This window comes from Anser cygnoides, chromosome 6 (assembly GCF_040182565.1).
Source record: "Anser cygnoides isolate HZ-2024a breed goose chromosome 6, Taihu_goose_T2T_genome, whole genome shotgun sequence".
Taxonomy (NCBI): domain Eukaryota; kingdom Metazoa; phylum Chordata; class Aves; order Anseriformes; family Anatidae; genus Anser; species Anser cygnoides.
Window position 1 is genome coordinate 28,501,463 of NC_089878.1, and position 25,316 is coordinate 28,526,778.

At 43.5% G+C, this 25,316-nt stretch overlaps 1 protein-coding gene across 2 annotated transcripts in view; it reads right to left on the reverse strand.

The window, feature by feature from the left end:
• Nucleotides 1–1,350: 1,350 nt before the first annotated feature.
• Nucleotides 1,351–25,316, reverse strand: part of RALB (RAS like proto-oncogene B) — a 45,599-nt gene continuing 21,633 nt past the window's right edge. Inside the window, exons 1-5 of one of the 2 annotated variants that reach the window (XM_048072217.2) lie at nucleotides 24,687–24,834; nucleotides 9,286–9,439; nucleotides 7,749–7,957; nucleotides 5,179–5,356; nucleotides 1,351–3,250 (exon numbers count right to left, since the gene is read on the reverse strand). In XM_048072217.2, coding sequence (XP_047928174.1) covers nucleotides 3,131–3,250; nucleotides 5,179–5,356; nucleotides 7,749–7,957; nucleotides 9,286–9,399 — 621 coding nt within the window. In that variant the 5' untranslated portion in view covers nucleotides 9,400–9,439; nucleotides 24,687–24,834 and the 3' untranslated portion in view covers nucleotides 1,351–3,130. Of the gene's footprint in view, nucleotides 3,251–5,178; nucleotides 5,357–7,748; nucleotides 7,958–9,285; nucleotides 9,440–24,686; nucleotides 24,835–25,316 lie in introns of those variants that run through there. The other variant, XM_013171189.3, reaches the window with a different exon arrangement.

The window sequence follows — 25,316 nt, forward strand, 5'->3', positions numbered from 1 at the left end:
AAAAGACTACTAGAATATATCAGCTTCAATGCAGCCTTCAACTGCCTCAGCTACACAGCATGGTGACCAGGCAGCCACATACACCCCTTGCCAAAGTCCTCCCTGTTTGATGTACCGGAGCTGTAAGCACTCAGATAAAAGCCAAAAGTTCCCTTTATTCTGCTCACAGGAAAACCCAAATCTAAAGGCAGCATTTCTCCACACGACCTTTTATTCATTCCAGTCAACCCACCTGATACCAATGTGTACTGGTGTCCAGTGAAGCACATATGGAAGTCATTCAAGGACCCTCAAATTGCATCGCCCCCATTTAGAAGAACATACATTCGGGCACCTCCACCATATGAGGTGGAGGCAGCAGGATTCCAGTCCAGGAGAGCCGTTTTACTGCCTTTCTGGTGCAAGTCAAAGCTTGTTACCCAATGTTACCAAGTAGTCAAGGTAGCTGCCTTGTTTATCATGTTCTCCACTGTAACTGGAAAGTTAAATCAGAGTTTATCAGAAGTACAGAAGAGGATACTGAAGAGCTGCTGTATTTAGGCTATGCCTAGCATTTCTGGTAAAGGTGACAAGCACAGAACACTGAAGAGATGCAGTATCAAGTCATGAAACAGCAAGCACCATTTTCAAGCAAGTCCACCTTAGTGGTAGAGCTTTATCTGTTGAAAAAAGTAACCCATGTGAAAAGAGCACGCAAACCGTACAGCCAGCCACGGGAGACGGACTGTTCTGAATAGAAATTCATCTGCCCTATCAAATACTGTCATGTATTTTATGATTAATTTTATGATTAAAGAAATCAAAGGTCAAGGCATGCGAGTCACTTGAGTTACCACAGCTGAGCTGCTTATTGTGAGCTTTGCTGAGTTCATTATTCATATAGCAAGGAAAGCTTATTCAGTTTTGTTAGATACTTTCTACAATCCACCTCAGAGGGGCTTGACCTAGTTAAGCTTGCAATGCAAACTCAACTGTTGTTTATCCTTTAGGTTAACTAAGGACTTAACCCTTAGGCCTCAACTAAAACCAAACCTGAGCGGTCTGCTTCCAAAGCAGACATTGATATGCTGTAGGCACAATGTGCATTCAGAAATGGACTGGATCCATGGAAGTTCAAGAGGAAATTTTGTTACAAGCATTACAGACCCAAGTGTCCCATTAGGTGTTTAGATTTCAGACAGATATTGCTCAAGCCACCAGGCTCCTATAGGCTCTGCCTCACAATGATATTGTTAAGTTGGCTTTGTAATACCAACCATGGCATTACAAGAAATATTTCCAGAACTGGTAACCATTCTTTCTGTGCACAGAAGGTAACGTTAACAGAGAAGGAATTAAACTTGACATGAATGAAGATTACAGCACCTTTTATTTAGTACATTTTCCCCAATCCAATGAGTTGCCTGACACGTTAGACTAATTATGGAAGACGATGAGTTTGTGATAAGTCCCTGTAAAACCTCAGACCAGAAGTTCTGATATCTAACATTTTTCCTCCACAGTTCAGACATTGAATGCACAAGAGCAATCTAGTACATGTTAAAAATGTTTTTCATCTTCAAATTACAATATGAAGTACAGAACAGTATTTACTACTCCTTTACCTCAAGAAAAAAATTGTTAATTTAGTGCTGCAGTGTGCTTCATTGAACAACCACATAGCATTATCCTTTCACCAAGGGTGTTTTAAGCATCTAGTTAAAAAGCAAGGTACAGTCACTACTTTTCAAGTCTGTCTACTCCTTCAAAATGGAAGATATCCATAATTCATTGAGAGACTCTACAAACAGAAGAGACAGTTACTTTCTACAACAGTGACAGAAGTATTTTTTTGGCAACTGCACTTAATTTAAACTGCATCAGAAAACACAGTTCAGTCAGCTGACACGAGGACTTGCTAAGAAATGACTTCTCTTCCATTTTTAGGCTGTATTTTGTTGACTAAAACATGACCACCATTGCATAACCGACAGCAAAACTCAACATGCATCTCCATGTGCTAGGTTGCTGTGCATCAGAAACAGTACATATAAAATTAATAGTGAGTAACAGATGTGGCAACTGCTTAACTCCATTTGCTTTCTGCGACCGTGCAAATAATCACTGAGAGGTAGCATGTATGCCTCACCTACGCTAACTCATGACTGTGTCGTGACCCACCCTTACTCGAGGTCTGTTTTCAATAAGACATGGAATGGATGCAGATGTTCCCACTTTTCCAACATGATCGTGGATTTAATATAAACAAAACACATGAACATTGATTTTCACTGTTCCAGTACTAGGAAGGGGAATGATGACCAATGTAGAATGAGTGCAATCGTGTCTAGCCACAAAACATGGAAGAAACCCAGGACAACATTTCTAGGAGACTGTGACAACACTATTCCTTTTGAAGAAAGGCTTGAGTCACTTTCTCACCCCATACCACTAATTTAAGGATGAGAAGATGGACCAGCGGGGAATGCATCTGACCAGTATTTAAATATCATAGTTTTTATTACCTAAATAAGTCTGAAGTGAGTCCATAGGCTTGATTCATGAATGCTGTATTGACTAAACAGAACATGGAAGAAACTTTGAGTTGACTCAAGTGTCAGTTGCTATTTAAGTGGAGTGTAGGAAGGAAACAAGCAGATTTCAGCATAAGAAATCAGTGACCACTAACAGAAGATGGAGACTCAAACTCTTACCAGTTGTCATCTGGCTTTTCTGCCGTTTGCAACATCAGGTAGGGCAACAGTGAAAAATTGTTTGAACCTGAACAGCTGCGTTTCTTAAGGCCAGTAGAGGTTCAAGAGAAACATTCTGAGAGACATTAAAGTAAACCAGGAAGTAAGTACGAAAAGAACTCTGTATAACCACACAGAATGATTGTAGTTCTGAAATTCAGCATGTTTCTAGTTCTGAAAGACACTAGGAAGACAGAGCCCATTTCAGTCTACATAGGCATAGGTTTTGTTGGATACCAGAAATGGTTTCAAAGTTCTGTTTTCACATTTTGAAGGTATGATATGCAAAGCAAGAGATAAGGGAGTCAATACAGACTTCCTTTCATGAATCCAGCCCTATATCCTTAGTGGTATCTTATCCATGCCACCTGTAGATAGATATTTACAGTTCCCAAGCATCACAGTAAGCAGCATCTTTCTTTAAAGCTTTTCTTGTTCTTGCCACTTTTCTTGCCATTCTTGTCTTTGTTTTCAGACATTTTCTTTGCTCTGATTTCTCGCATTAAATCAAAGAATACCTAAGGGGGGAAAATAAAGAAAGATTAATCAAGTTCTGCCACCTGAAGGCAGATAGTTGCTGCCCAATACAGTAGCCCATAAAAGATGTAGCACAACACAGTATCTAACAGCAGAATTGAATCTAGACATATATCCCTGTGACAGACTCAACAGCAAAATTACAGTATCTGAAGCAGCAGCAAAGCAGCAAGACAGTTCTATAATTCCATTCTATCTTAACTGGCTCCCAAATCATTCAGCAGCCCTGTTTTAAGAGCTTTTTACTGAATGTTGTTCTTGCACAAAAGTAGCATTTAGAGCTCATGATAATATTTGTCTGTGCCCTAAACATTTCCAGACAAATCACTCGCATTAGCCAAAGTATTTAGTTCAGTTCTTTCCATGTAGTTATACAAGCACACACACCACTGCATAATATTCTGCCTGTTTTATAATTTAAAAGAGCTACAGTGTTCAAGTGACAGTATCAGGTATAGAAAATTCTCAGACTTTGCTATATGAAAGATGCAGAGATTTTTACCAAGAGTTCTAGATGACTTTACGCCTGCAAGTCTCCTGTATAAGTACATACCGTGTAAGATGTAATAGCTGTTTCACAGTAGAGAATTACTAGAGAAAAATTTACAATTATAGGACAGGAACTGTGTTCTTTCAGAGTTATTCTTTTTAAGGGGACCTATACAGGTCTTTTACACTTGGAAACGAGACCATGTTATGATCAGAAATAGAATAGCTTAACATTCATAACCCTCTTGTAGGAAAGTTTTATTCTGCTACAGTGTCAATGCAAAACCATCACAATGGCTGGTAACTTATCTTAACAGACGAGTGTTTATACAGAGGATAACCTGTATGTCACATAAGCTACCCAGAGAAGACCTAGGAGAGGTCTGTAACACCACGCTAGTGTAATCTAGACATACAACTATATTTCTGTTAATATCCAGTGGTCTGACTTTCTAGTAACAGCACATGTTAGAGAATGTTTTTTGACCAAGTTTAAGTTATGTTATGTTCTTTATAAGGAAGACATCTGAAGAGTTTTCTATACACCGTTTTAATAAACAATGAGATAATAGAAGCTTTATTTATGTAAGTTGTGGACCGACAACATTTCTATTAGCAAGCTAACAAACGGTCTACAACACCTTCACCCTTAGAGTTCAGCTAGCTGCCAACATCCTTTGGCCAAGCAGAAAGCTGCTTACAATTTGTAATCTTGAAACAAACGCAGAATACCAAACTATCTTCAGAGTCCTTAGGGGCCCAACAGTAAGTTTCCAGTTATCTTCTGTAGACTAGTGAAGTCCACAGTGAAGAAAAAGGGCACCGTCTTCAAGAACCCCCTTAACTACATACATCATGAAGAGATTTGAAACTACCTATTTTTCCTACTGGGTGAACACTCGATAGTCTTAACTCATCTCTCATCCAGAATACCCCAACAATGTTTAATCAAGAAACAAGCTGCAGAAACATGTCATGATTATCCTAGACCAGGGTGTACAAGTCAAAAAAGGTCAGGGACGCTGCAGAAAGAGTTCCTGTCAATTCAGAGCAGTCTCGGCAAAACACAAGAATCAAGCCTTTAACATTAGCCACACCACACAGCTTGGGGGGGGGGGGGGGGGGGGGGGGAAGAGTTTATAAGCACCTATAGCTAATAGACCTGCTTGGAAAGCTGGTTCAGGTACCAACACCTAAAACAAGGCAGTAGTATTACCTTGTACTGGCCTCTAGTTCCTCTGAGCTATGTATTTGTTTCCATGTACACATTCTAGTAAATTAGTTCATTTTCAATAACCTATGCTTTCAGAGATTCAATTGTGGATTTGCTTTTCTTCCAGCCAGAGTTAAGAATTCATCACTCAGCTATTAAACAACCCATATCAATGTAACTGTAGCAGAAGCAAGTCATTTGTCTTACCTTATCTACATTTGCTCTAGTTTTGGCAGAGGTCTCTACGTACTGCACACCCCACTCCTCTGCCTTACTTCTAGCCTCTTCTACAGGCACTTGTCTGCGCTCTTCCAAGTCAGATTTGTTTCCTACTACCAGTAAAGGGATTTTATCCTCTTCGGCCTTCACACGCAGGATCTGTTCCCTAATGCATCAGGTATTCAAAAATAAAAACGTGTTAGTGGTAGCAACAAAAACGCCTACCCTTTACACAGTGGATCATGTGGCCTGCACATTATTTGGTGTTTACAACAGCACTTAAGTCATTCCCAACAGTTGAACATGCACTTTAAATGATTCCAAGTTTAATATACCAATGCCACAGGCTTTATACTAAGCAAATCCTCACACTTTCAGGAAGGCTGTTATTCCTTTTTGCCGGAAATTTTGCTACCCAGGGTCTAAAAGAAAAGTTGTGTGGTAGAAAACAACTCACAACAGGAGTTCACATCTGAATGAGGAAAAAAGTGCAAGTGCCAAATTTCAGCCAGCATTCAGCCACTACCCTCAGGTTCCAGTCTGCATCCCACCTCAGTACAGGTCCAGGTAACACCAAGGCTTCGCCAAAGCAGTAGGTTGAGAACATCATGAGTAGCTGGCAAGGATGTTATTCTTAATGGCTACTTAAGCCTTGCACAAAGGAGAAAATTGATTAATAATACTGAACTAAAGGGCTAACAGATCTTTCAAACAGAGCCTTCTAGAAAAAGAAGTGAACCATCAGAATTAACCTTGCTATCCTGTTTCATCCAACAAGGATCTATCAGCATCTGGGAAAGGAGACAGAGCAATGCTGCATGTCAGTCTCAAAGCCTTGGCTATTACTGGAGTAAAACACATTGAGACCAGACTGACATGTGTTGCTGTCCATCTAGGATTCTGGAAGAACTGTACCAGTGTGCAGTTATTTTTAGACTATTTTTATTTTATTTTCAGTTATTTTCTTCCCGAAGAAGGGTTTTTCAAGCAGCCAATTCTTACATATCAGCTTAATAAATAATAAAATTAGTTAAATGGAGTATTTAGTTTTCTTCTAAACCACTGAAAGAGGATTCTCCAGCTCAGAACTTCCAGGCCCTTGTTGCTCACCTTGAGGGCCAGCATTGCTTTTTCATTGTTTTGACATTCTGGAATCTTGAACCAACACATGGTTAACCTAGTTACAGAAGTCTAACAAAAAACAGAGACTGCCAAGATAAGGACTCCTTCTCATCCAAAGCCTTAAGCCTTGGGTTTACCCTTACGTTTCAGATAAGCACACAAGCCAAGAGGCAGGCTAGGTACTTCCAGGAAATTTCTAATTTTCTACCTGTTTTTGAATGGTATCTGACTTTTTCTCCATCTTTCACTAGGACAAGTCTAGCCTGAACACTCAGTTTCAAGTCCTACAACACTTCAACTGTTTTGCTCCTTTAAATAATTCAAACAGAGCATATCAAGCAGAACAGCTCTAGCGTGTACCCTGTGACCATCACCCTTTTAAAGTCTAGCAAAAGTCAAAGTATGTGACATATGAACAACATTTTTTACCTTTTAGATCATGCAGTCCACCATTACTGTTGGAACTGTATAATACATTAAGAACCTGGACTAAAAGTCCTAGAGTGCAAGGAGAATTTGCTATAGCTTTTAAAAAAATAGAAATAATGTCTACCTTGCTTAGCACCAGCACTTACACTTCCAATTATCTGTTAATCTTGTACCACTAAAACAAAATGAACGTAAGCCAGACTGATGAAGAGCTTTTCATCTGGCAAAGAATTCCAAACATGTTCCCTGTGTTGTGGCAAGTTTTACTTCAAGTTGCACAGATGTCTTCGGGAATCTCTGGATTATCTTTTGCTAATAGCTGTTGCCTCAGTGTAGAAGAGCCAGAACACTTGCCCTGAAGAACCTGGATACATGAGTTCTGAGACCAGAACACTGGATTAAAACCCCTGTTTTTCTTTTACATTACACAAGTAGTTTCTGTGCTCAGTCTGGTGCTGATTTTTGCATTAGAAGTATTAATCCTGAGAACAAAAATGGAAGCATTTACTACCACTGTGCGTCTTTCTAGGAAAACGTCTGCCTACAATAGTGCTGCTTGGCTGCCAACCCTTGTTTGGCATCAATCCACACCTGAGAGTGGAGGCTAATCCTTCCTTTCCTTAGAGCACCTGCTTCTAGCAGTAAGCAACAGTGTCTGAAACCTGGCCAAAAGGCAGACTTAATTCCAGAAGTACTGCTCTAAGATAATTAAACTCCACATCCACAAAGACTGAAAATTGGCTTGAATACATAGGTTTTAGGAGTCCAAGAATCTGTTATTTGTCTGAAGTTGCTGCTGGCATAATGTACTCACAAGTTGAAGGCATGAAGACAACTTTAGCCAGAGGCTAGGTACAGTGGTTTTAGTTACCAGTTACTGAGAGCAAAATGGTTGTATTGCCACTTTTATTGACCAAATGATAAAGGGTAAAGGACAAAGGGCTGTAGCTTTTAAAAGCAGTTGTCAGAGGAGTATCCCCCCCCTGCCTGGGAGAGGAACTACTTACCGAAACTCTGCTGTTGCTGTAAAGGATTCATGTTCTGTTATGGAGAAGACAAGAAGAAACCCTTCCCCACTGCGAAAATAGTTGTCTCTGATGGCTGCATAATCCTCCTGTCCTGCTGTATCCAGAATGTCTATCTGAACTTCTTCACCATCCAGAACTACTTTCTTTCTGTAGCTGTCAGCCTTGGTAGGTTCATAGTCTTCTACAAACTGAAGGAGATGAGGGGGATTAGTATTTAGAATTACTGTCACATGGTCTCAATATTTGCTCATGTCTACTCTCTCATTTCGGTGACACTTGAAGTCCTGAAAGCCTTTTCATAATTCAGTCAGATACAAAGTTCCACTGTCATTTTTTTTTAGCTTTACTATAAAAAGGAATTGATTTAAGTACTTAATACATCAAAGAGCCAGCCCGCCTAGTCAAGCGAAATGGTCTTGACAAATAAAATTATTGAATTTCAGCACAATTTAAGGGTCAACGATGCAGAATAAGCTATCAGCTTATAAACTGGTTGCATTATCTAAATCTCCTTCTTCAAGAATAAAGTATTTCTGAGTGTACTTCACTTGACTGTATAGCTAACCAAAGCTTCAGTAGGTGTAGATGACAGCATTCAACTGTTGAACGTGGAAAGCTGCTCTATAATTATACAGTCATGTAGTTTAGTATATTCAATACTGATTGGACCCACAAAGCCACTGACAGTTAAATTTGTGGTTCTGTGCTAACAGCACAGGTCCACCATAGGCTCCTTACATTTCCAATTCCTTTTTCCTCAGCCTTGAAGCACAACAAAAGGCTGCGCCATGACCCTGAGATCAGGCTGACTGGGTTTCTCTAATGACCATGCCAGAAGAGGTACAGCAGGAAGTTCACAGCCTCAAGCTGGCATTGCCACAGATTTCTTTATGCCAAACTCAAGCCAGAGGCCAGTCTCCAGCAAGCCAGCTGACGCCCTGGGTTATCTCAGCGTAGGTACCACAACAGTACCTATACCATCTCTCCCCATAGGTTAAGCCTGTTCAGATACTCACACTGCTACAGTATGATTGGACAGCCTGCAAATAAATGCTAACTCCTGAAGTACAGGGTCAGGCACTCATTCACATACGTATCTGGACTGTCTGATCTAGCTTCCTGTATATCACTATTGAAGAAGTCATTCTCTAAGCACGTTTACTTCTCCATCTGGCTCAGAGTAAGCCAGAATGCTTATTTCTGACTTCAACCTTAACTGGCCTAAAAGAAACAGCAACAAAACTAGTTTCAAATGCAATTGCTAGCTACCTCTGCACACACTCAGACAAGCCAGTTCACATTCTGCGTGTCTTTTGAAGACTTTTTTCCATTGAAAAGCATTGATTTTGTCACCCTTGGTCCTCAGAGGTTATCCTTTGCTTATTTCTATATTCTTCTTTGGCCACTCAAGTCACTAGGCCTTTTGCTACTTACGTTTAGTCCCCCTGACCCACTACAAAAGTTTAGTGAGATGTATTCATTTGTGCTTTAAAGAAGCTGAACTAAAACTACTTACCTCATCATACATGAACTGGAGAGTGAGTGCAGATTTGCCCACACCTCCACTGCCGACCATAATCACTTTATGGAGTGCCAAGGAACTCTGGTTCTTGCTCTTGCTGGCAGCCATTGTCTTGTTTGCCACAGAAGTGCCAGGCAACTAATTAGATCTGTTGACAGAAAAAGAACAGTCACCATCCATGACATCAATGGCATCACAGCAGCACACAGGGTAGGCATCGCGTTACTGTGGAAAGACCAGATTAAAACCCTGCTCACCAAGCCTGAAGAATAGGCTATCAATGCACTGGGAAGCAAGTCAAGTCACTGGTATCTAAAAGACAAGTAGAATCCAGGTACCAGAACAATGTCTTCTCTGCAACAAGAACACCATTAATAGAAGTGCCAAAGGTTTCTCACAGCAGCTACTAGCTGAACAAGCTGCTCTCATTTGTAAACCCATCCTATGCAATTGCCACCTACAGATGTTTCCAAAGAAGGAGACCACGCTTCCACTGACAGGAAATTAAATGTTTCTGTAGTTCTTGTTACAAGGCTTTACGCCTTTCTAAAGTATTTCTTTAATGTTGATGCAGCTTAGTTTCAGCCTACTAACAGAGCTATACCTTAGATCTGCTTATAAGAAGAAATAACTTTTGATCTCTTCTCTACGTAGGCTAATAAAAAAAGCAGAGATTCACAGTAAGTTCTGGCAGGAACAAATTGCAAGAGCTTCCAACAGAAAGTCTTATGATATGGCATTAGCATTTATTTTATGCAATTCCTACCTTTTGATGCTGCTGTTTGCTTTTGAAAAGATTCTGCTTTACTGCAAGAAATTCTTCTGTACCTATTCTTCTCATGATGTTGCAAAACCATAAAGAGTAAGCTTCAACAAATAAGTACTTGTTAAAAAGCCTTTGTTTGTTATGTGCCATGCAAACTAAGCACTTAGGTGCGGTAGTATTTTTTAAGAGGTCTCCAGCACTTAAGAGTAGCTGGACACAACAGTTGGGATGGAGAAACACAAGCATCAGCTGCCACACTGAGTAGCACTGGCCAGCAGCTCTGTAAGAACAGCCCACTGGGAACAAAAGCAGAAGTAATTGATATTAAAAAATGATGTGTCACCAGTCACGATTCCCACACTGAGGGGAAAAAAGGGATGTGTACTTCAGACGCATGACTGCTATAATGGAAGTGCAAGGATGGCAACACTCATGTCTTCACAGCAGGACAGCTCAGGGCCCCAAATATTCACGTACTGGCTGAGTGGTGTAGAAAGAACAGACCATTCAGGGAACATTACTATGGAAAGTGACTATACCAGCAGTGATTGATAAGTGTCCATTATTCCAGGAACACAAGGCATACCTATGAACAGGCCTACCAGGGGTCTCAAGTTAGCCCAGACTAATCAGTCTAGAAGACACTGCAACCGCCATGCCATGCCATCAAGTTCTACCAGAGGGAAACACGAGGCCTGCAGTAGAAGTCACATGAAGCACTATATTGGAAAAGCCTTCAGGATAACTAGCTGTCCTAAACAAAACCAACTAGAGACTGAGGAGTTGTTAACCTACAAATACTGTAGGATTGCAGAGGCTGGGAAGGACCTCTGGGCATTGCCTAGTTCCAGAAGAGTTCCCTCAGAACAGCCGGCTCCGTTCACACGCACTGCGTTTGGGGACTGGCAATTCTATCACCCACCTGGCAACCCATCCTGGTATACACCGATTGTGAAGGCTTCCCCTACCTTGTCATGACTTTGTTCTGAAAAGCAACACCTCAAGCCAAGTTTTCATTGTCTAGTGCAGGCCATACCAGAACAAATATGCCAACAACGGAGAGGCACCCTCGGGACAGTGTTTTCAAGCATTCGAGTTACTGCATTTTTCCATGTAGAGTATTTTACTCCACCTGTTTACTACACACATTTGTTACAGATGACTAACTTGCAGTACAATAAGCGTTCATTCCGGGGTGAACACCAGTTAAGTGAAAACATGCATTTTCCTGTGGTAAACTTTTGTTATATAGCAGCTCCCTCATCCAGGAGGCTCCTTAATACACAAGTGAAGGGTATAGAAACGGGATCTGTTGACTCGTCACAGATTCTTCTTGTTCAGCACACACACTTCTGCGTTTGGGACAGCAAATTCAGACATTATCCCAGAGGTTCCAAGCCAGGAGAGGACTGCACGTGTGATTTTAGCTCTGACACCAGAGAGAAAGCGGACGAGGATACAGCTCTCTGGCAGGCAAGCATGGAAAACCCTGAGAAAGCACAACATACAGCATCTGACCTCCAGAAGTTAGAGCTGTACAGCTTTCTTCACTTATAGCCCACTTACACTCTACAGACAATAAAGTAGGATTCAGCTTGCCTCAACATAGACACCCAAGGCATAAAAGCTACAGACTGATCACACACTGAGATTGTTTGGGGTAATAGCACAGCGTGCTCTTAGAGGAATTCATTTTGTCCCAGTTCAAGTGTAGTCTGGCTTTGACAATGGTAGACAAGCTGCTTTCTGGAAAAGCCAAAAGATCCCCAGCAACTTATCAGTGCAATTGTGACTTTTTAAACCTTTGAGAAGCATGCTAAAGTTGCTGCATTATCTAATGATGTTTTCAAATTAACATTTTTTCTGGTGACACAAACTTAGTGCTGCTGTATATGAAGTTGCCACACCAAGCAGTAGAAAGCCACAAGACAAAGGGATTCCTGATCTTGCACTGTGCTATGCAACTATAATAGAAAGATTTACTAACAGCCCAAAAAGAAGATAGCAAGTTTCTATCTCCTGTCAGTGAGGATACCACATCTTTACCTGGTCACACTAAAGGAACAGCTGCCTTCCACCATCCAGTTTAGCTCTCTGCCCAGTTTGTATTTCACACATTCAGAGACTCACTGGTAAGAACATTTTAGATTCTTCCTTGCCCATCCCAACTCAATGGACATTGGAGAATGCAGGGTCAGCCTTCATATACAGCATTACCCAACTGGTAAGCAAAGTATAATAAACAAAAGCCAAACAACAGCATACAATTTGACTGTTTTTAAATCTAGCCCATCTCTTGGCAACCAAGGTATTTAACCCTCCCTGCAGAGCTACTACAAGTGCCACTTGAAACTCTGAGTGCGCATACTACACGAACCCTCTGACACAGGGTTCGTGAAACATGGGAGTCTACTCAGGACTCTATCCCTATCGCATCACCTCAGTGAAGTCCCTGAAAGCGCTGGGCAAGCAGCCTGGACCCAGCTGGGGAGGAGAAGCAGAGCCACAGAATAGCCAGGCAGTACCGAGCAAAGCGAGGCTGACACAGAGCAGCACAGCACTGACACGGCCAGCGCAGAAGCGCTAGTGTTTGCAGCAGGATAGGCTAGGAGCACATCACTCTTTCACAGAAGAAACAGCAACATCTAGAGGCATTTATGATGAATGTAGTTGCCAATAAAACACTACTTGATTCCCTTCGACTTAAGACCAATCATCTTAATATAGCTAATGAAAAACCTGCTTTGAGCAAGTATCCAGACAAGTGATTCTGTGACAATTCCTTCCCCTCCAATATCGCTGTTTGCTGGGAAGTAAACTGTACCCAACCAGATCTACCTTCTCTGACAGAAAGGGAAGCGATCCAGTCAATGGCTAGCCCTTCACTCCAGTCTGCCATTCCACCCCCAGGTGGAACACCATGCTCAACTTGGTGTGGTAAACATCACGAGTTGTAAAAATAAAACCTTTTGGAAGACTTTGGGTTTCTTCAGGATACCATTCATCCTGCTTTGAAATAAAGTTCTAGAGTCTAGGCCAGAGCAGGAGCTTTTCAGGAAGCCTTTCATCTTTAAGAAACTAGAAGCAATTACCTGATTGATTTGCTTTAAAAGAAAAGGACTAAGACAAGGACTTGATAACTGGACTTTGTGACAGTAGTTTACACAAAGCCACATACACAGTAGAAGCTTTGTGGTGTTACTGAAAGATGCTCTGTAGACCAAAAAAAAAACAAAGGCTTTATCAGACAGACTGGCCACATGAAACAAGAGCTACAAGTCAAGCCACAGTGGTTCCTGAAAGATTTTATTTAGGCTTCTGACGATACTACTGCCAGAATTAGGCCTCTGGCCCAGTACATTTTTGCAATCAAACCGTGCCACCCTCAAAATCTAGCCTCAAGCTCACCAACCATTTCAGCCCTCCCTCATCTTACCCATCGATTGTGACTTCTCCGGGTTAACTAAGGCCTCCTACCACTGAGTAACCTGCACAATGTTGTATCTTTCCTGGCCAGCCCCTGGGAACTGAGTACTTCAAGGCATTTGTGTACAAACAGCTTCATAAAGTCCAAGTTTATGCATAAATTTGCTAATTTCTCTGCCCTCTCCTCAGCCTAAACTGTTAAGCTCTTCCAAAACACTGCCAACACACAGGACTGGTTTACCTCATGCCAAGATTCAGAGATGACTCCTGAATAACCACCTACATTTTGAATCAGATGACACTTTTACATCCCTTATTTCATCTGCATTAAGACTCCACGGTTTTACAGTCACTTAAAGAAAGGATACAGCACTTGTTGCTTCACAAGGAAGGAAGCAGTTTTGCTAGTGCCCACCCAAACATGGAAGAAAAAACATGAGAAACTTGCAAGTCTACTTGCTTTCCAGCAGACACTCTGCTACGACAGTAAAAAAATTCTAGACACCTCCAAAGGCTTTAATTGGAATCGCTTCTAGTTTTTCCAATTCAGTTTGAGATATAAAAACTGAAATAGAGCTCTAAGCTCAAAATTGCTGAGATCAGCCCTTGTTCTCTTGCTGTGCAGCTGATATTCTTGGACATTTCTTTTCATCACTACCCCGCCACTGAAAGCGGCCATTCTTTGGATTTCAAAGTGGGATTCTAGAAACCCTTAGCCCAATAGCTTTGACAGAGCAGCTTTGTTAAACCTTTCAGATACCTACTTTTATAGGAAAATCTGGGTATTCAACCTATTAAAGACTTAAATATGATGTCATCAAAAGCAAGCACAGAAAGGACAAAGTTTTGCAACACTGTTTTAGTGATCCTCATTTATCAGAATATGAATTAGGGGCTTTGGGGTGTTTGGTTCTGTGATACGCCTGCAAGAATGCAGTCACAGAAATTCCCTGGATCACAAAACTAATTAGCAATCTCACTGAGCTATGAACTGTAAGAGCTCCTCAGCTGTTCTGAGGCTATCCAGAAAATATTTAAACACTGAAATTCTATTAGCTTTCAATGGACTGTAAACGCTCCAACTGGTAGTTCAACTATAAAAACAAGTTCACTGGAGATTAACTGGCATATTTAATGCTACTAAGAATTTTGGGATATGCATGCTAAAAATAAAAAATGCTACTCTAGTTTTTTTCACTGTGCTAATATCTTCTCTTGGCATGTCTCCAGTTACTGGTTTTCATGCTACCTATTATGAAGTGCTCAACACAAATTCCTTCTTTTAGGATATCCCTGTATCCTTCCCCATTTACTGCTGGGTGTTTCTACCTTCTTGGTCATGGCTACAGATTTTCCTGGGCCACGCTTAACCAGATCAAGGACCTCATTTGGCTTGAGATGTCTTCCAGAGCAGGTGGAGGCAGCAGTTTCACCTGCTGCAGAAAGGGGGAAGTTCCTGCCCCCGTTCAGAGTGTGCTCCTTCACGGTGTGCTGGTACAGCCAGCACCCTGCTGCAGTGCATGCGCTGAGAGCAAAACCCAAGCCTGAGATTTGCTTCTGGTAATTAGACTTTTTTTTTTAATCTGTGCAAAATCTATTAACAGTCTTGAAGTTGCACAAGTAATGATACCAGACAGGAAACTAGCAATGGATTTGGGAAACTTAATACTTTATAACCAAAGGGAAAATAAGAGTTTCTAGGGCACAGAACTATCTCCATAAACGTGAGGAGTATACTCTATGTAGACTGGATCCTTGGTGGAAAGGGTGGAAACTACACCTAAATGTTAAAGAAAAACTAAAGAATGAATACATTTACTTGGTGCACTGAAACCTACAGTTTCAATCAAAATTAGTTACTAGTTCCACCCAATAGACAGAATTTATACACACATTTAAAGACATTTGTAATCACAGCACCCATCACCTTACATGACTCCACACATCTGCATGCAGGAAGAATGAACTTGCTATGCAGAGACTTCCAGTATTTTTCTGAAATATGCACACCTAAAGTTATGTAGAATAAGAACTTGAAGAATAGCGACACCCAGCTACATTGCTGCTTTAATTAATCACGACATTAGCAACCTATGCAGCCTAACTCCCTATTCTTTGCAAGAAGTTATAGCTAGACTGAGGCAACCCCACCCTCTAAGGCTGTCCTCAGATCTGAGTGACCAGGTATTCTGTAAAGAGATCACTTCTCTGTGTACACAAAAAAGTGTGGTTTTGTGTATACTCTGCACATTGACCCTACCACCCTTGTCAAGCCCAGCCCAGCATTGACTGAGTTTTCTGAAAAAAACATCACTACAGCTTCAACAGCAAGTCTGACAGCAGCATTTACTTGCTGATGAAATGATTGAATATGCCCTCTCATATCATTCAGTAGGTGACAATTCTAGACCATTCATTAAGAAGAAATAGTGTCTTGTATGTCAGCAGTAATTTCAAGATAACCTTGCTTAGAACAGTCCTGATGTCCAAGGAAAACTGGAATTAGATAATCCAAACCCTAGCCATCATCTGCAGCAATGCTGTGTGTCGGAACAGCCCAGGCAGTCTGCTTGTCAAAGGGGCAGCTGTTTAAAATAACCCTTAAAGTCAGATCTATGCTGAACCAGAACACAAACACATACATACTCCTATATTTAAGGTAATTCAGTGTCACCTTTTTAGAATTCCCCTCGAGTGGAAGTAAAATGGCAACGGACTAGAAACAAGTTGTTCAGCTAGCTGAAGAAGAGGAAGGACTGACCTTAGATAGCACTTTTAAGGTGCTACACACCCCAAAACTGCTTATATCTGTATTTGACTAAGGGTTGCAGAGGTCAAAGTTAACGCTCTCAACAGGCTGATAACAACAGATCAGGAGACCATCAATGCACGCAGTCATCTCAGCAGGACCGTTTTCAATACTGCGGTCACATGCTCATGGAGCACTGCAAGTCATTTTATTTGGAGCTTGAATACAGACACTAGAATGCAAGCCTTATTTCTGCTGCTTCATTTTGGTCTTGGATCTCTTTATACAGATCTGTATAAAATCTATTACAATTATTCTATTTTTGTCTCAGACTGTTTAGGTAGGCATCTCCATTTCCCAGCTTCATAAAGCAGTGCCTGTCTTGCCCTTAGTCTTTATAAATACAAAGAACATTCAGCCAACAAAGGGAGGAATCACAGAAGGCAGCATTAAAAGACACTATTAGAATAAGAGGACAGTTATACAGAGCCTTTCCAATTTGCTGCCAAGCTTGGACTATGCAATGATACCAAGTTCATTCCTGCTCGAACAAAACATACAGCTCATCTCAAAATCAAGCTCATTAAGCAGAATTACAGCTACTTAGTTGTGCAGCTATGTGCCTGTCTGCATAGAACCGCCTAGGTGACCAGCAACTCGCAGTTGAACAAATGCCACTAAACCAAACGTGTTTTTGCTATTCAGTTCTTGCATACTGAACGCACACCAAGCAGTGGAAGTATCTGCAGGAACAGAAGCTAACAGCTGTCTCCACTGCTGTTCCACTTCATCTACCGAACCATACTATCTGAAGGTGAACCCTTCTGGGACATGATACATGAAAACAGTCTGAGAACACTGCAGCCCTACAGTCATTACGTGAGTCATCTCCATCCAGACTTCCTCGGAGGAAGGAGATGAACTGACAGCTTCCCCTACAGGCTTCCCTACAGATCCTGATGGAGGCCAGAAAACAGAGACATTGTAAGGGAGGGAAGACTGCCAGAACTCCAGCATGCACCAACTTCCCAGGGAGAGCACCACAAAAATCTGTTAACAGGTCAACTGTAACCGCTCAGTTCCTGTTCAGGCTGCTGCAGAGTCACAAAGGGCAACTCATCACTCTGCCAAGGCACAGAGAGACCCAGCATGGCCCTGTGCCTTCAGGAGATCACCGCTATTTGGAAGCTTGAATTTCTGTCCTGGCTGCAGCATGAGTTGTAGTTGTAGTGGCACAAACACAGGAGGAGGAAACAGCAGCAGCGAGGCAGGAAGACCCAGAGTCACCCCTCCTGACTGGCACGCGAACTGGTCCCCACGACACTGCCAGTTAAGATCAGTCACTGTTTTGGAGTAGAAAGGTAAGGAACTTACAGGACAGCCATCTTTGAGGAACGGAGTGCTACCGCGTTTGAGAATTTACATCACACTAAGCACTGCTTACAGAACACTGCCTTTCACAGAAAGATTTTCCCCCGTGAAAAGCTGGGAATACAACAGTGAGGGGAATGGGTCCCCTTCACAGCAACTGGAGCCAGATTTGGAAAGTTTCTTATATGTTCTGGTCTTTAAAGGCTTTTGGCATCATTTTCTACAGTCGGTGTGCACCTTTGATTTTAACCAGATGGCAGAATTGCAGTTTGAGTGTCATACCTGTCCTTTTAGGTTCTAGTAGCAGCCGTGTATCCTTCCTGCTTCACGTGGTGCAGCCTACCAGCTCTGCCACGTTACTGCACCACCCTGTCACACGGGTATGGGCCCAGATCCACGATGAAGTAGACAAGCACAAAACACACCACCTCCCTTCCCTAACTAGTAGGGTTACTTCTTTCCCAGAAGAGACAGAGGGCGCATCAGGCCCACAGGCGTTACATCCCACAGCAGGGCACGCAGCACCACCCTGCAGCAGTGCTCCAGGGGAAGGGTCCCTCTCCATCACAATCCCCCCAGCCTCTCACAAAGCGCTCACTATTTAGATAGCTACAGTCAGTTACTAACACTTTGCCTCACTGTTTCACAGATGGCACCACAGAAGCAGAGTTAGTTTTTTTTTCCAGAAAGCTTTAAGACCAGCATCCCATTTCTATGTTACTGTGCTAAGTAACCAGCAGATTGTATGTGACACCAAGTAAAGTACACTTTGTTCCAAAGAGACAAAGCATTACCTGAAATGGAAATCTTAAGACACCGACACCATTACAGCTAAAAAGCTGTTGTAGGGATGTACCTGGCCAGACCGTTCCCGGTACCTGCAGGAAGCTGGCAGGTCTAGTATTAATGCCTGGAAGACGTTTCAGACATACTACCGACAAGACTGACCTACCCCACTGCTCTTAGCCTAGCAAGAATTTGCTAGGAAACCTGGTAAGTCTTCTGCAAGCATAAGGACTGAGTTAATAACATTAATTGGTGTTGCTGTGGTAGGTTTGTCACTGTGATGGTAACTGCCTAGTGGCCTAACTACTTGCAGTGAGTTAAGGACAGCATTTCTCACCTTAGTCAATGAGCCTCATTCATACCAGATAAGTGACACTACAAGAGAGTTGTACAACAGCCTCAACTCCTGTAATTGCTTTGCAAAACTTATTCCGACCTTGCTTCCTTTGAAAGCTCCTCTGTGCAGGAGCATGCTCTTCTTCAATACACAGCACACACCAGGTCTGCCAAAGCACTGCTGAGAGATAATGACATGTTTCAGATGTTAATCTAATACTGATTTTTAATCAGACCTCTAGGAATGTAACAGATGCCTCAGACAAGTCAAATTCCCAGCTTATGCAATGCCTTAAGTAGGTTCACTTTGAATTCCAGTGTGCTAACTTCAAATGCTCTATCAGCATGAGGTTACAAAATGGTTTCAGTCGTTACTTCAGCGGATTACCTGCAGCTGTGCAATCCACAAGGAAGTTGCCACTACCATTGATCCAGTAAACTCCTGCCAACACCAATTCAGTCGTGAGCTTGCACAGAGTTGCAGGGTTTAATTCTTCTGCTCTCGGGCAGCATTACCAAGCCAGGTTTCCTTCCCTACCCCGATCCTTAGCTGTCGGAGCTAGCCCACTGTTCTTGCAAACGCAGCAGGCAGGCAGCGAGCTGCTACCACCGCTCATTCAGAGGATGGATCTGGGCAGAGCCTGCCAACTGTCTTCACATTCCCCAGTGAAAAGGACACCCAGGATAAACCAGAAGCCCAAACACCACTTAGCTTGCCTCAGGTACTACCAGCAATAGTGACTGTTCCTACCCATGCAATTGCCTGTCAAACATTCCTTGCTCCTAAGCCGGGACTGGAGTCCCGTGCTCACAACTCTGTGCTGCCCTGAGCCACTCAAATACCTGCTCACATTTGATGGAGATAGTGAACAATAAACCCCTAGTCCCCAAGTTTACTATTAACCATGGAGGCACACCTCCCCTAGAGGGCTGGAGAATCATCTCCCTGCAGCCTCTGAAAGTACTTACACTATTTTAAGCACCAAACTGAAGGGCTCACAGACGCAGACTGTGAGTCATTAAGCTCCCTCAATCAGGCACACTGCACTGGAGTGCCAAGCACTGAACCTTTTCCCCATCCTTCAATCAATACACTTGCTCCATATAAAGCCACAATAGTGACATTTAGTATTTCAGATGATCAGGAATTCTCTCATTCAGCTGTGTTAAGCCTCCTTTAAACAGAATTCTTCACTCAAGTTGCCCCAGTCAGAACAGTGAATGCCTCACCCAGAATTTACCTTTCTACTGGGAAAAAAAAAAAAGACATTTCAAATAAAAAGGCAGGTAGTTTTCCAGTCTTTTCACATGCTTTGCCTCGAAGTCACAAGCAGTATTTCTATCTTTAAATGTAGTGCTCTGACAGCCCAGTTTCCAAGGGCCACATGCAGTCTCAGTATCCCTAAGTTAACCTAGAAGCAGCTGACTTCAACACAGAACTCGGCATACACTTAGCCCAGGACATTTCCTTGTGCATGACCTAGCAAGAGACAGGCCACATGGAAAACAGAACCAGCGCAGGATACGCCATACATTTATCCCTGCCTGCTCTGACACATTTCTTCTCCTCTGAGCTCGTTACCAGAACAGAAAAGTGTTATCCTGATGCAAAGCCAGCCCATCTCCTAGCTCTCGTGCCTTTCCAGGGGAATCGGTACAGCTGGGTGCTCTGCACACTGCTGCATGCAGGACAGAGAGCGATCAGGAGATGCTGGGGGTCTGTGTGCAGTTGCAGGGACTGTAATGTCATTAGGGTCACAGAGATGAGCTGGGATCACTGGAGTGATGAGCCAGGAGAGAGCTTTAGGGCCAGGGTTAGTGTTCCAGTCTGGTCTTGCTGCTGACTACATCTCCAGAAGCATCTTCCAGCCTCAACAACTACGAGGCAAGCCTGTGTCCCAGCAATACAGCTCATACACACCTTGTTTCTGGGGAGCCTTTGGGATAGGAACACCTACTTGGAAGCTAGAGCAAGTACAGCAAACCTAAAAACTTACAGCAAGTCCTCCATGACTAACACTTAAGTAGGAACTTTGATTTTTATTTACAGGAGTAACTATCTGGGCAAGTACACCTGCTGTTATACCATTAGAAGACAGTTGTGAATGCTTACGGAAAGCAGTTGAACAAAATTACTACTTGATCCCTGTTTTACAAACTAAACAAGTGTACTGTACAATAACATTTTGAATTAAGTGTCTCCTTCCTTGACAGCTTCAGAAAAAGATTCAGCCCATAAAGCTGAGTCTGATTTTAGTTTGTCTTAACAAGGACAACCTTAAGCAAATTCTCACTGAGCATACAGAATTATTTAAAAAATTAAATTGCTTCTTAAGTTGTATTTTGAGAATAGAAACAGAAAGAGAAGCGGCACCAATGCCAAGCACACATTCCATTTTTTTTGAAAGACCATTTCTTTAAATTGCTTTTCTAGTCTGTTTTATTACATGGTAGATAAAAGCGGAATGCTGCCATAAAAGTCACTCAGTGAGACTGTGTGGTGACTACACTGATGAGAATTCCTTACCTACCCAAAATGGGATCTCAGTAAGCCAAAAAAATAAATAGCAGAGGATTACCATCATGGGGAAGCGTTTCTTATAGCAGCAGCAGTTTAGTGGAAAGGCTGCATCAGAGGTCACAACATACTCTAGAATTAGTTTTTTCTAAGCAGGGAGTGGCTTCCTCAGTTACCAAAACCACCTCTTCTCTGGACAGCTGAGGAAACCAGCATGCAACCTGATCTATAAAAACGCTCCACTTGTTAAGCTTCTGCTCAGGATAGTGCCCTCCTGGGTAGCATAGCGCTAACCTTAAAAAAAAACACTATATTTAGCTAATGCTCTGCAACATGGAGTCCGGAGCTCAGGTAACTCCTACAGTTAAGCTTTTTAAAGTGCTCTGACATGTTCTGAATGTCATCCCGTAATGACACTACAATAATCTCATCAAGGTGTTTTTTTTCCCCCCCTCTTAATCTAACATAAACCACTACCTTGCAAAAACCTTTGTCATCAATTAGGCAAACTTACCATTCTTTAACTTGGCCATCTAAATTAACAGAACTTTGCCTCGTGTTCGGGCTAAGTCTGGGTCTCCAGTGCTCCCCTGAAAGATGTCCTTTTAGTTCAGGTGAAGACATGCACAGAAAGAGCTAGAAACCTAAGGAGCCACAGCACCTACATAACTGCATGTTTTCAGCTTTTCAACCCTCTGCTTTGACTTCAGATTAGTTCTGCCACATTCCAAATTTAAGAATATTAAAAACTCCAGCTTCAATGCACTTAGTTGCCTGAAATATTTCTTTTTAATCACATCAACTGACAGCACCACTAATTCATTAAATAACAGCTGACAGGCTTTTTAAGACTTATAATCCCAGAACTGATTTTTTTTTTTTTAGTCTTTGACATACGATCCTGCAAAGCTTTCTAGTAAAGTCTGTTTCCATTAAGTCTCATATTCCCGTAATCAACTGTTATTTGCACCTTTCTGAACCATGTCTGCAGCCCTTAGACAGGCTACGGGCTCGAGGTCCATATAAACCAGTTGTAAGTGACTGCTCTAAGTGAGCACCCTGCCACCCTAAAGAGATTCAAGTATCTACTTGCACAGCAACCTCAGTAACATTCCCGCATGACTTCATGGCTTTCATTTTGACAGGTCTTAAAAATACATTTGCACATCTCAAGCGCAAGAGACAAAACAGATCCTCTAATATCACTATTAAAGCAGCATTCAGAAGAACATGAAGAAACAAAGCACGAGTTAACTTGCTTAACTGACAAGACAACTTGATATTTCTGGGGCAGGCATTGATGAAATTCGCTTAGTCCTGTTTAATGGGCTAAAAGGAGCTGCTCACAAAGCAATCACACCCTGGCAACTATTAACAAGTACTTTTTAACTATCCACTCCACAGCCTCTTGTGAAGAGCCACAATTATGTCACAGAACAAAAGCCACTGTTTTATTATTACCATCAGGAACAGCCAAGATTGTTTGCTGACATTCCTGCTCCATACAACAGCAGATAACAAGCACTGGAACCTTATCACCACCGCTTGGTGGTGGTGCAGAAGTTTCCAAAGACAGGGCAGGGGGAGGGAAGGGATATAAAAGAAAGCCTAAAGAACAAGGCTTTTATCAGCAGGACAGTATTTTCAAGTCGAGATAGAGTTTGAGAACGCAACTGCCACCTAACCTGGCTGACAACTGGGATCAGCACCTTTCATAAGTCAGGCACGCAAGAGCTACACATGCACACAGGGTGTGGGAGGCAGCGAACGCCAGACCTGTGTTCACCACTTCTGTGGCACCCCCACAGCCACCAGATTTCACTCCAACTCCCAAAAATCACTGCTTCCATCCTCACTTGTTTGCTTCAGGCACAAGACATCTGCTGGCCTTGGGTGCTGCTTCTGTCTTGATACCACCATGCGCTTCCATTGCCTGAACACTTGCTGCCTGCACAGCTGACATGAGAAACTGGCTCCTTTAGTACATCTACTGTGAGAGGCCATTAATTAAGATGAATTCATGGTGTAATAGAAAGCAATTCACTTAATCAGTAGTCAGTCACATGGAGTTTGAATATAATTAGTTAATAAGAAGTTATCAATTCAAAGTACAAGTATCCACTGCATGGAAAGGGAACAGAACTTACAGAGCAAAAGGCCAAGATCAAACTACAAACCAGACTCCTGAAACACGATGTTAGGGCTTGTTCTACTACACTGCCTGGCCACTTCTGCTCTGTTCACGGGACAGAGCTGCTGCCCGTGAAGCCTGGACCCCAACGCTTCCCAGAGAAGTAAGCCACTTCTCACAGCATTCAGTCAAATCACAGTCGGTGTTAAATCAGTAAAGTTGCAGCTGAAGAAAACTTAAAACCTCAACGGGGCATCAGACTGCAGAATCTATCATCCAGGATTTCAGCATACATGGAGTTGTCTAGGCAGCATCTCAAAATGCCTTAACTGCTCTTCTGTCCAGATACCCAGCACCAGTGCACTGACAACCAGGGACAAGTTTGAGAGTTTTAAAGGCTGTCTGAGAAAGGGCATTGTCTGGTCAAATTAAGCTTTCAGCTAACAGTTTTTGAAAAGCATTCCAACTACGCCTTCGAACTAGGCATTTCTCCGCAGCATATACATAACGCCAGCGAAAGCAGGTCAGCTTCACTCTTCTCCAAGCACGCCAAGCAGAGTCAAGCCGGCCCCCTCCAAGAGGGGCATACAATCTAACACAGGGAACTTATTCAAAGAACAGAAAAGTCTGCAGACCATTCCCATAAATAAAAGCTATTTCATCCAGGAAGTAAATGCAAAAAACCTTTGCTGCGGTAAGTCGGTATCATCTGATCACAAGCAAAAAAATAAACCTAAGTTCAGCGTGCGGAGGCCAGAAGCGCGATGAACGCAGTAGATAAAGCTATTTTAACAAGCCTGCTGTAAGCGAACAGGCTATAAAGATGCTACTGCCAAGCGAAATCGAGCTGTTGCTATTCATTTTTGTACCGTAGCTATTTTTGGCCATCAAGCAAGAATTGCTGCACGCCCGGCCCCCAGCCGCTAGCCCCTTCTGCCGGCTTTGCTAGCTGCTGGACAGGGCAACAAAAAGTTTCTCCGCGAAGCGCCAGCTCCCCGAGGAGCCGCACCTCCGAGGATGCTCCCGGGCAGGCGGGCACTCCACAAAAGGCAGGGGAGCCTCGGAGCTGGGTGAGGCAGCGCGGGGGACGCCACCGGGGCTGCAGAGCCCAGCCGCGGCGAGCCGAGGCCGCCCCGGTGAGGCGCAGGGACCCCGCTCCCTCTCCCCCAGCGCTGACCGGGCCCCAGGCCCCGCTGGAGGGCCCGCGGGAGCAGCCGTGCCCCGGTGCGGCCGCCTCCTTCCCTCCCCCGTCCCCGGGGGAAGCCGGAGACCCCCGGTGCCCCCCGCCCGGGCCCGGGCCCCGCCGCCTCACCTCGGGGCCCGCTCCCGGCCCGGCCGCCACGCCGCCCCCCGCCGCGCTCTCATGGGGGGGCCTCCGCCCGCGCGCCCCCGCCGCGCACTTCCGCCCTCGTCGCCGGGGCCGCCCGGCCGCGGGAGCGCGCCCGCCCCGGAGTCACGTGGGGCGCGCGGGCCAATGGGCGGGGAGAGGCCGTCGGGGGCGGCCGTTGGGGGAGGCCGTTGGCGCTGAGGAGGCGGTTGAGGGGGTGGGGGCGGTGGCTGAGGGAGCCGCGCCGCTTCTCTTTGCTCTGAGGGAAAGGGGCTGCAGGGAGGTGCTGTAATGGCGGGGACCGCGAGCACTGCCCCTCGGTCCTGCAGCCTGGGCTGTGACCGCAAAAAGGCCGGGATCTGCGTTAAGTGCACCGCCTGGGTTTTGGTGCGAGCTCAGCTGACAGCTGGTGCCTGAGAGCGAATGGAAGCTTCCCCATTTCTCCTCGTAAATGTTGAGGATGCTGAGCTTTCTATCGTATTAGATGGTCGTCCTGCAACGCTGCCGTGTATGTGTGAGGACAGAGCACCGAACTCCTCAGGAAAAAAATAAAAAAAATAGCTACTGCTATATTTACTGCAACTCTGCCTTCAGATGTGTATCAGTCCACAAATC